This window comes from Triticum aestivum, chromosome 2B (genome assembly GCF_018294505.1).
Source record: "Triticum aestivum cultivar Chinese Spring chromosome 2B, IWGSC CS RefSeq v2.1, whole genome shotgun sequence".
Lineage (NCBI taxonomy): Eukaryota > Viridiplantae > Streptophyta > Magnoliopsida > Poales > Poaceae > Triticum > Triticum aestivum.
The window spans coordinates 757,035,080-757,046,485 of NC_057798.1; the positions used below are offsets into that span (position 1 = coordinate 757,035,080).

At 46.3% G+C, this 11,406-nt stretch overlaps 3 protein-coding genes across 5 annotated transcripts in view; 2 read left to right on the plus strand and 1 right to left on the minus strand.

The window, feature by feature from the left end:
• Nucleotides 1-1,340: 1,340 nt before the first annotated feature.
• Nucleotides 1,341-5,496, plus strand: LOC123047179 (uncharacterized). 3 transcript variants are annotated; one of them, XM_044470675.1, is made up of 3 exons: nucleotides 1,349-1,560; nucleotides 2,120-2,209; nucleotides 3,008-5,496. In XM_044470675.1, the coding sequence occupies exon 3, from the start codon at nucleotides 3,348-3,350 to the stop codon at nucleotides 5,247-5,249; it is 1,902 nt and encodes a 633-aa protein (XP_044326610.1). In that variant the 5' UTR covers nucleotides 1,349-1,560; nucleotides 2,120-2,209; nucleotides 3,008-3,347; the 3' UTR covers nucleotides 5,250-5,496. The 3 variants fall into 3 exon arrangements, with proteins under 3 accessions (XP_044326608.1, XP_044326610.1, XP_044326609.1); XM_044470673.1 differs by lacking the exon at nucleotides 2,120-2,209 and having other exon boundaries at nucleotides 1,341-1,560; XM_044470674.1 differs by lacking the exons at nucleotides 1,349-1,560; nucleotides 2,120-2,209 and adding an exon at nucleotides 1,616-1,893.
• A 2,320-nt stretch (nucleotides 5,497-7,816) lies between these two features.
• On the plus strand, nucleotides 7,817-9,665 carry LOC123042495 (uncharacterized). Its single transcript, XM_044464936.1, has 2 exons — nucleotides 7,817-7,982; nucleotides 8,828-9,665. The coding sequence occupies exons 1-2, from the start codon at nucleotides 7,858-7,860 to the stop codon at nucleotides 9,105-9,107; spliced, it is 405 nt and encodes a 134-aa protein (XP_044320871.1). The 5' UTR covers nucleotides 7,817-7,857; the 3' UTR covers nucleotides 9,108-9,665.
• A 1,260-nt stretch (nucleotides 9,666-10,925) lies between these two features.
• Nucleotides 10,926-11,406, minus strand: part of LOC123042496 (programmed cell death protein 2-like) — a 3,140-nt gene continuing 2,659 nt past the window's right edge. The window contains exon 7 of the mRNA XM_044464938.1: nucleotides 10,926-11,211. Coding sequence (XP_044320873.1) covers nucleotides 11,110-11,211 — 102 coding nt within the window. The 3' untranslated portion in view covers nucleotides 10,926-11,109. The remainder of the gene's footprint in view (nucleotides 11,212-11,406) is intronic.

Here is an 11,406-nt window from a genome sequence, read left to right on the forward strand (position 1 = left end):
TCCTGGCTTTGTGAAAACAGAATTTTAGTTATCCATGTTTTTGTTGAAGGGTCCAAACATGGTTTTAGTTTGTTAGACAGTTATATGAGTTCACGGAAAACTGGTTTGGCTAATCACACGCATCCAAACAAGGCCTAAGGGGGGGAGCGACAACTTAGAAAATAAGAGTCTCATGTCTGCCTCTGTGCCATCTCTTCGAGCTAGGTCCCACACTCATGTCTTAGGTGACCCGTCTCGTCGCACACTCTGATTTTTCTCAACAATGAAATGGTCCGATTTCTTCGAGCAAGTTGTGTTGCATGTGTCTCATCTTGTCCCGCACTTCGCTTTTCTCAGCGACCAAACATGTATGGATCTCTTCGTACAAGTCATGTTTCAGGTGGGCCATCTTGCCCCACCTATTGGCTATCGACGATGAGATATGTGTGAATCTCTTTGAGTGAGTTGTGTCTGAGGAGGCTCATCTCATCACACACTTTTGGTCTTCTCCACATGAAAGCGAGAACAAGATATGTAAAAGTCAAGCAAGAAGCATCAGATGCTCCCGGGATCTCTCTAATCTTCTAACACGCCCGAGATGCTTCTCCAGCAATTTTCGGGAGGAAGCCCGAAATTGTACCGTCTCTAAGCATGGGTGCTTAGTGAGGGCATCTACAACCGGCATCCTCAAATCTTCCTTAAACGTCCGCGGACGCAATCGGTCAGTGACCGGACAGGAGAGAGAATAAAAAAAGTGACCCAACTAGACCCCTCATATCATCTCTATATGTCCGGACACGTGCAAAATGACCGGACATATAAGGAAGAAAATGAGAAGTGTGACTGCATGAACGGACAAATAGGGGCTCAAAATGGACACATCCATCACTGACCGGGTGCTTCCGCAGACGTTTAGGGCGCAGATTTGGTATATCTGGCTGTAGATGCTATGAGGTCCTCTACAAACTATGGACCTGACCGGCGTCTACACACCGAGGCCAAACTCGTTTTTTACTCTTCTAAACAAAGCGGGAATATGTTTGTCAAAATAAAAGAAATTTTAGCATTGTGCTTGCCAAATATACATCGTTCTCATAATTATGTCTAAACCTACAAAGGATGGCAAAAAATATATCGCATGGAAAAAGAATCATGATAAACCATTCCACGATCCACCGTGCCGGCCGATCGGACGGCCAGGAGGGCGCCGACCAACGCAGCGAACGGAGGACCTCTGGCTCACGGCTCACCCGACACCGATGACAGGGCCAAAAGCCGAGCTGTCGTCTGCGGCTGGGCTGGGGCGGAGCTGAGCCGACCGTCGGGATCCCCCCAACCATACGACATGACGAGTCGATTTCATCCGGCTCTCTCCTCTGGAAGCCCCAAGGGCCAAATTCCATACCCCCCATGGCGAAAAGCTCCCACCTTTTCCTCCCCACGCCTCTTTATTTCCCACCTCCCCTCGTCTCTCCGCCTCTTCGCCCCACTGGCCTCGGCCTGCCCCTCCTCCAAGTCCACCCATTCGCCTCGATCGGCGCCCCCGGGTTCTCCAGCCTCCCTCCAGTGTCCAGTCCCGCGGTACGGATCTGCCTGCGCCCCTCGCTGGTTCTTGCTTTGATGCCCTGCTCTGTAACATTTTTCACTCGCTGTACTTGTTTTGCCGTGGAGATGTGAGGGGTTCAGAGCTTCTTTGTGTGCTTGGCCGATGGGGTAGTTTTTGGCTCTGTCTGGGCTCTGCTGGATAACAGTCTGAAGCCTGAAGGCGATAGGAACCGTGTGTGTGTGTGTGTGTGTGTGTGTGTGTGTGTGTGTGTGTGTGTGTGTGTGTGTGTGTGTGTAACCTTCAGGTTGCAGGATGCTTTGTCTGTCTCGATTTACTAGCTCTCCTGGCTAACTGAATGGATTCTAGAGGTAAACTGGCAAACTGAACCATTTGTGAATTTAGTCGCGAAATTGGCAGGCAGACTGCTGTCTTTGCTGTAAAGATTGATTTACTGTAAGCTGCTTTGTTTATCTTATTTCGGCAGTTTCTGAACTTCATATTAATTGAGGCTTTAAACCAAGAATTTGTTACTCTATCTTTTAAGTCCTTAGAACTCCTAAGAAAATTAAAGGAAGTCTTCTGCCGTGCTTGCAGTAGCTGGAAACAATCGAGTCATGTTGATGTTGTCAGGCATGGTAGATTCAGTTTGGCATGGATTTGGATCAAGTTTGCATTCTGAGATAGGTTTGTTTCTGGGATTTTGCTGCTGGTGCTGTACACATGATGCTTGCCATTTTTGCCTCTAGAGTCGGCTGAAAACATTTTTTTCCTTTGGCCCCTTCATTAGTATTTTTGGGTTGAGTAAATCCTAGTATGAGAAGAACGCATGTGGACATAATTACCAATTTATCACCATATGTATCTATATCCTAGTTTCTCAATTTAACCCAGCATATAAATATATATAATAAATCCTTTGTTTCCCTAAGAAGTCGAAGCTCTAGATGTTGAGAAAAGAACAATTTTCTTCCACTTGTCCCGCTAAACTGTGCCAGGAAGTTTTAACATGTATGACTCCAACTCAAATTTACAGTATAGGTACTGAAATCAGCTGTATTGGTTTTAAGCAAACACCATAGCGCCAATTCATGTTCATGTCAAGCAAACACCATAGCGCAAATTCTAATCATGATTCACCATTTCCTCATGTACATTAATGAACAGAAAATACATGCACCGGCTGATCAGATATATGTTTGATGTATTCCTGTTAGCATTTTTGTCCAAGGTCGTATGAACTGGTACTTGTTAATCTCATATGTCTGGATTTCCTTGCAAGATTTTGGATCACTTTATTATTTTCACCTGTAGTTCTTGTTCTATTTCAGAAACATTAAGTTGGTTGTGGATGAGTAGGCTTGGTACTTAGTCTTTTGAGTTCTCCTTCATATTTAAGAAACATTAGCTTCTGTCAGTTGTTTTCTTTTGATCACTTCTTATTTTGTGTAGCTAAATTTTGCCTGCTACCTGACTTTCTTGCAGATCTCAGAGGACATTTAATTGTGTGACATGAAGTCTGTTTGTGGATTCTGTTTTATGCATAGGATGCAGTGCACATGATTTTTGCCCGTAGTGCTGCAACATCATCGTTTCTCGTTCGGGACCAGTAAGCCTATTGCTCATGGACAGAGCTGATACTTCAGGCTTTCTTGGTAGTGGCTCACATTGCAAGAACATTGACGTGTGCTTCCATTTTGTGTATACTATATACTTTCTCGGTGGTGAAGTTGTTAAACTGGGGTTTTGATTGTTCGGCAGAAGCTATTGGCCACTTGACAGCGCTCTAGTCTTTCTCTGTCCTAATCCTACCTTATACATATATATGTGTACTGGGATGGACCTTAATATGACAAATCTTTGGCTTCATGGGAAGGAACATATAGCCGCTTCATTCTCTCAAGCTGAACAGAGCTCAGAAGCAGTTGAGACTTCTAGAAAATCATTTGGGCAGAGGAGTCGAAGTTCCCCTGTTCCTGATGATGACTGCAGGCTGGTCCTAGGACTAGGACCAATGCCAAATCTGTATTCTGCTGATAGTCAATCATCCGGTGGGAACAAAGTTAAATTATCTGGAATTTTGTTCACCCAACATTGTACTGCAAGTGATCCTGGGTTACAGGTGGACACTTCAAGAGGCAGCTCAAGAAATTTACAGTCCACAACAGTGCCTGGCCGCAAGGAGCATTCACATAAAAGAAAAAATGGTATTGTATTCCCACATATTGGCGAGGGATCAACTTCAGCCAAAAGGAAGCCAGGTGATTATGAGCTGTCACCTCTGTTTGCTCCAAGATCAGATGGTCTTTTTATTGATAGAACAACGGCAGAGCCTGATGTCCAGCAACACCTTGGAACCGGATATGAGGCCGATCATGATTTATCTCTTGAGCAGCACGAGGTTGAGCTTAGCCCCGAGCCTTCAGCAACAACTGGTTGTTCTTTTGCCGCAACTTCAGATACAGTAGATAGTACTGATAATGGGGAGCAGAAAAGTCATCAGCGCCATCTCAAGAAGTGCAGGTTCAATGGGTGTTCCAAGGGCGGAAGGGGTGCCTCAGGGCTCTGTATTTCCCATGGCGGCGGTCACCGGTGCCAAAAGCCAGGTTGCAATAAAGGGGCCGAGAGCCGAACTGCGTACTGCAAATCTCACGGAGGAGGAAAGCGGTGCCAGGAGCTAGGCTGCACCAAAAGCGCCGAAGGGAAGACAGAGTTCTGCATCGCTCATGGCGGTGGGCACCGGTGCAGGGTTCAGGAGTGCTCCAAAGCAGCGCGGGGAAGATCAGGATTTTGCATAAAGCACGGTGGAGGGAAGAGGTGCATGATGGAGGGCTGCACCAGGAGCGCCGAGGGATATCCCGGGGTGTGCATCGCACATGGAGGTGGTCGCCGGTGTCAGTACCCGGACTGCAGCAAGGGAGCACAGGGAGGCACCCTGTTCTGCAAGTCCCATGGTGGAGGCAAACGGTGCATATCCGAAGGTTGCACCAAAGGGGCCGAGGGCAGCACGTTGCTATGCAAAGGCCATGGCGGCGGGAAGAGGTGCCTCTTCGAGGGAGACGCGGCATGTCCTAAGAGTGTCCACGGCGGAACCAGCTTCTGCGTGGTGCACGGAGGGGGCAAGCGCTGCGCCGCACCAGGGTGCACCAAGAGTGCTCGTGGTCGCACCGATTGCTGCGTGAGGCATGGCGGCGGCAAGCGCTGCAAATCCGATGGGTGCGGCAAGAGCGCGCAGGGGAGCACGGACTTCTGCAAGGCGCACGGCGGGGGCAAGCGGTGCGCCTGGGGCGCCGCCGGCTGTGAGAAGTTTGCCAGGGGGAGGAGCGGTCTGTGCTCTGCTCATGGAAACCTGACGGCCTCGAAGCAGGGCCTAAGCATGACCGGGCCTGGCCTCTTCAGCGGGATCGTCGTCGAGGGCAGCGGCGGCATGGACCATGTCATCTCTTCTTCTCTCCCCGGCGCCTCCTCAGACTGCTGCGGCGAGTCGTCGGGAGAACACATGCAGAGTGGCAGGCTCATACCGCCACAGCTGCTGGTTCCTGGCTCCCTGCAGAAACCATCGTCTTCGTTTAACCTGTCGGGCAATGGCCACGAAGAAGAAGCTGGTGTTAGCCGGGACCAGAGCTTCGGGTTCGTCGTGCCGGAAGGAAGGGTGCACGGTGGAGGCCTCATGTCGATGCTCCGAGCAGGACACCTGGGAAGCAACATCAACAACCCGGAATCCTGATGAAAACGACACATCTTGTGTGTGGTTTGAGCATATTATGATTCTGTGCCTAGCAACCGTATTACTCTTGACCGTCATTGGGCTTTGAGTAATCCTTTGAGCATATAAGACTGTCAGCGTGTAATACTTGTGTACACAGCTTCGGTGTACTAGTTTCCTTGTGTACACAGCTTCGGTGTACTTGTTTCCTTGTGTACAGAGCTTCAGTGTACTTGTTCGTCTATGAACGAAATTGCATTATCTTGAACTTGTATTGGTACGCAAAATAGCCGTTGAAATTTCGAAATCTTCTGTGCGTGTTGTGTCAAACCTGTTCCGATTTCATCACGTTCTCACCAAAGAATCTTTCCAAATAGCAGTACATTTAAAGAGGAAATCGGTTACCAAGTCGGAATCAAACCATAGCCGTGATGTTAAATACAAACGAAAACGACCGTGCAAAGGGCAACGCATCGTGGTGAACAACCGAAAGAAAGAGAAAAGCAAGAAGGGAAAATAGATTGCAACAATGGCCATGGACGACGCGGGGCGCTCGGAGTTGCCCACGGACGTCTTGGTGGAGATCCTGCTGCGGCTGCCGCCGATTTGCCGGCGCCGAGTCCGCCTCGTCTGCAGGCTCTGGCGCGACGTCATCGACGAGTGCACCACGGAGATGCAGAGCCGCGCCACGGCCCTCCTCTGGGATACCCGGGAGGCGGTCGCCTACGTCGTCGGCGACCTGTCCAAGCCGTCGACGACGAGCTACAAAGAGCTGTGGCGTCGGGACAGAGCGGTACCATACATGCGGCCCCCTAGTAGCCTGCAGCTGATCGGCACGTGCAATGGTCTTCTCTGCCTGTGCGACAACAAGACGGCTCCCGGCGGCGCCGTCACCCTGGTCAACCCGGCCACCGACGAGGTGCTCCCCGTCCCGCCGCTGCCTTGCGCACTCTCGTATTTCCCGCCTACGGGGCGATACACCTCCTGGGAGAACTGGCACGAGGCGTACAGCTTCGGGTACCACCCTACATCAAGTTGGGTCGTGTCATTTGACCTCGAGAGCGAGGAGGTCACTCGTGTCAAGGGGCTGCCTGCCCAACCGGGCAGGCCTGATCACTACCACCTGACAGAGGTGAACGGGAGGCTGGGCATTGTTGTCCGTAGCCTTTCGGGAACAATAAAGGTGTGGGTTATGGACAAGGGACGGCAAAAGTGGAGCTATCGGTACAACCTCACGCGGTATCGTGTCCCGCGGCCACACTTCGTGTATGGCGAGTGCATCTTGACACTGCAGGAGTGCTCGATATGTGGTCATTACAGACATAAAGGCATGTGGTCATCATCCAACAACACGGTGACGGTGCGGGTCAGGCACCAGGCTCATGGGACGCTGATGGCGGCTATAATAGCCGGCTGGTGCCGGACATTCTCCTACGTCAAGACGATAGAGCCACTTAGCATTTATAAGTTGCCAATAGTTAATGCCTAATGAGGATGTTCGTCTCTTCATGACAAATTAGTTATTCTACTAGCAGAGGAGACGCCCCTTGCTGTGTTGTTTTCTTTTTGATATCTTTTGGCAAATGATTTTCATCTCAGCTTCCATCGTTTTTTTTACTCTCCTATTTTTTTCTCTGTTGCGCATGTTAGTTGTTAGGTTTCTACTTATTTTTTATAATTTTTTTAACGAAAATCCTAGATTTACGGCCAGGTCCTACTCATCTTCGGCTAAGTCTATTTGTTTTATAGAGAATCAAAATTGATTTACCAATAAGTGCCAAATGCTATGGTTCTTCCATATGACTTCTCACTTCTGAATTCATTCAGAAGTAATTCGTTAGATCGTGCACTCTTTTCTTATTTATCTGAAAAGAAATATAAAGTGCAACTTGATAGATCCAATCTATTCTTGAAATAGATAACTGACACACACTCCCTTAAAAAAACAAAAATCAAAACACCAACCACTACAGTTAGATTTTTTAGATTTGTTGGTAAAATGTTGCTATTAAACCAATTTATTAGGTTTGTCGGTAAAATATTGGTATTAAACCCAAAACTGTCAGCAGATGACCACTGAGCTAAAAAAATAAAAATGGACTGCCATTTTTCTTCTCTGTTGTGCATGTTAGTTGTTAGGTTTCTACTTATTTTTATATTTTGGTTAACAAAAATCCTAGACCTAAGGACCATCTTTGGTTAAGTCTATTTGGTTTATAGGGAATCAAAATCGATTTACCAATGAGTGCCAAATGCTATGGTTCTTCCATATGATTTCTGAATTCATTCAGAAGTAATTCATCGAGATCATGCACCCTTTTCTTGTTTATCCGAAATAGACAACTCGCACACACTCTCTTTCCAAAAAAAATTGAAATACCAACAATAGTTATTTTTTGGGAAAAGCTTACCTTCAACCGACCGATAACGCTCGCGCGTCCGCCGGCTCCGCGTCCGTCGGATCGTGTGTTGATCAGACGGACGAGAGCGTTCCTCGCTTTCGCGTCACGCGCAAACGTTTCTGAAACTGTGCGGCTGTTTTAGGAATAATTAACGCAGCTGTAACGCTCTCGCAGTGCTCCCTCTCCCGCAGCTCCGTTGTGTCTATTAGGGCGGCGGCGGTGGTGGTATGGCAACGGCAGGCAGCGACCAACGGCGGGCGGCGACCAACGGCGGGGGTGACGCGGGCGCATCCAACGCGGTGGCGACGACGGCCGTGTCGGGGTCGGCGGTGGCCGGCGACGACACAAGCAGGTACGGCCGCGTGCTCCTTCCCCCCATTTCTGGTCGGCTCTCAGATGGTTCTCCTCTGCTCGGCGGCTCCTCCTCGGCGGCTACACGGGCTCGTCGCAGTGGTGCTCTGTTGTAGTGAGGCGCCATCGTCGGCGCCACCAATGTAGGTGTTGGACTGTAGATGTGTAGTTGTAGCAGGGGATTGGGATTTCTCAGATCTGTTTTTGTTGTAGAAACTTCTGATTCCTTAGTAGCTAAAATTGGCTCGTTATAGTGATGTGTTGTAGGAATTTTTGTAGCTCAAATTTGGCTGTAGGTGCTCCATGTATGCTATCCGTTTGCTGTGCTATTAGGTAATCTCTGAATGTTCTAGGTTCTCCTGTCCTTTGATGTTCTTGGTTGTCATAGCTCAAATTGGCTAGTAGGTAATCTCTGAATTTTTGCAGCTCAAAGTTTTTTGTAGCTTTCTGGCTTGAGTATTAGTGATACATTATTTTGATGTTCAGAGAGAAGTTTCTGTAGCCAATTTGATGTTCAGATAGAAGTTTCTGTAGCAATTAGTGATGCATTAGTGTAGGTTATGCTTCAGGAATTTTGGTACTGCTAGCTTATAGCACAGGAAACTTAGTTTTTGCTTTCTGAAACTACATATATGTTTTCTCTGAAATTTAGTTATTGTAGGTCATGTTTCAATACTTTTCTCTGAAACTACTCATGTAGGTTATCCATTTTGTTTTCTGAAACTACAATATATCCTTTCTTTGAAATTTTAACTACTGTTCCAATACTTTCCCATGATTTTTTTAGCTCATGTTTATCTGAAATTAGTTGGACTAGCTGATGTTCTTTCAAACCTTGTTTTGCAGAATGCCTATCTTTCAAACTCGTTGGTCGGCAAAGCGGCTGCGCGAAATAGCCAATGACATCAAAGGGAAAAAGAGAGATGTAATAAGCAAGTCCAGCTTCGGGGATTTGCTGTTTATATCTCCTTTGGTCCCTCCTCCTGAAGAGCTTCTTGATTTCATTATTATGAACATTGACCCTAAGAATCGTGTGCTGAAGTATGTGAAGTTGATTCTCTCACTGAGGATACAAATGCAATCCAAGAGCGCAACCAAGCTATCGTCTCTTCCCTGTGTAAGCTAGGCACACAGAATCTCCGCTCTTTGATTATTTCGGATGGGAGCAGCATCTTACAACAACCTTTGTGTCTGATTACCCTCAAGAAACTTTTTATCTGGTCTTCAACCCTCCCACATGTTCCCAAATGGATGGGCTCCCTCAGAAATCTCCAACAGCTACGCCTTGAAGTGGAAGGAGTCAACCAGGATGATCTCTGCATCCTTGGAGTCTGGACTTTGGAATCGAGAACCTCCCCTACCTCAGCACTGTCAAAGTCGGTTACTTCGGCATTGTTGAAGCCGTGAAGAATGCTATGGAGAGAGCAGCCAGCACACACCCCAACCACCCTAGTCTACTCTTTCGTAGTTCGTGGATATGATTGGTCTTGAATGCCATCTTCGAGTAAAGAATCCAAAAACATGGAACTGGGGAGTTACCGCTGCTCCTCATCTGGCCGTCCGATTCTCAAGCTTGAGTGTATTTAGCTCGATACTTCTCTCTTTTATGATATGTATATTCTCTCCGTTGGATATTATGTATGAGATCCATATTTTACATTTGACCAATACTTAGTTGACAACCTGTGGAGTCTGTGATACAATATTGTTGAATTCGTGTTGCAATAAAGCATTTTTGATATGGCTGTGATCCCCTGAGTATGAACAAAGTTTTCTACCCGAAGTTTTTGGTAAAAGCTTGCAGAGGGGAAGTGCCCACTATATTCAGATTTGCATGAACCAAGAACAGGTCTGGAAATTGGTAACTAGGTATGGCACAATTTGTTTTTCACTCTGCGTGTCAGGCTGTTAATTCCTGATTCGGTGATCTTGGCCTAACTAAGTGTTATTGTCTGCTATAGTATGTCTGTTAGATATGCTGATTTTGTTGCTAATCCAGTATGAAACTGATAATAATGAGACCTGGTATGTCCATGTCATCATTCAGTATAGAAGAAAGCATCACACTGCTATCTGGTCCATCCTCATGTCATATTGACACACATATTGGAACTAAGAGAGCGTGAGATATCAATGAGTAGTGTATCTGCACGCTATATCTTTGTGTTCTCAAAGGGCATGCAGTTTTCATTGTTATCCTTAATCTATCCTCCCAGTGAAGAAGGTTCTCACTTTTGCCATGGAGATCATATGAAGTCTCAAATTCTCTCTTTGGATGAAATTTTTGGACATCTTTTTTCGTTGGGAATATTTTTTGAATTTGTTGATGACCACAGTTTGTTGATCACTTCCAAGGATACAGTTTGGATCTAGCATGTTGGTTGCTGGTCTAGTTCTTGGCTGAAAATCTCCATTATTCCTGCAGTAGCTCTGTTTATAATATATTAATTCTTGTGAAAGCTGGTTATTTTCTTACAAGCAATTTGTATCAGTTTTTTTTTCCTCTCTTTATTTTTGCGTGGTCTATCAGTTGTTAGTTTTACTTGGGGCATCTGATCTCAAACTGAATAGTGCAGTAGTAGTGTAGTCTGACGGATATTTTGAAGGCCCTGGGATTTGTACAGGAGAGATTGATTGATGCTTGCAAATAAAATACTTACATGATTTAGAATTACAGGACAAACTCATCATATATAGAATCAAAGAGGAGGACAAAGGCATGGTCAATGATCTGATGGAAGCAAGAGGAGGACAATGGCATGCATTTTGCACCTGTGAACAAGTTGAAAGCCCAGGTGTTTCGCTTAATGTATAGCTCAATGGTATATGGTTGTTTCACTGTCTCCCGGATGTGCCACTTGTGTATTATTTTTAAAACTCAACATTTAGAATTTAACTTCCAATAATGTTCACACAATCATTCCATTCTGATAGTTACACCACGAGAAAAATTCGAGACGAACTATTATTAACAAGTTGGTACTTCGGTGGAGTCCTACAAAACTGACTCGTCAAATTGACAGAGTACAAGAACAATGAAAACACACAAGATTACAGATAGCTTAACGACACGGTAAAGGGAAAACAGTATTCAAATATGGTTTGGACTACAGTAGTTACTAAACACATCACGCGTTACATGCTTCATCCTCCTGCATCATTATCTCCTCCTCCACTACTCCCCAGCAGCAATTGCCCTGTTTCCCACAACAAGACGAAGGACAGCAACTCTGCGATCGGTGGGTTATTGTTAGGAATATGATATACTCAACAAAACACAGCAAGATAAGCTGACTACAAATAAATAAAGACAGCGAACAACTTCCATTTCTCAGCCTTCGTTTCTTTTGGGCGTGCCTGTGCTGCTTCCATCCCAGCACCTTTTGTTGGTTGTTCGGTGATGGTTGCTTTGTAATACAAAGCGG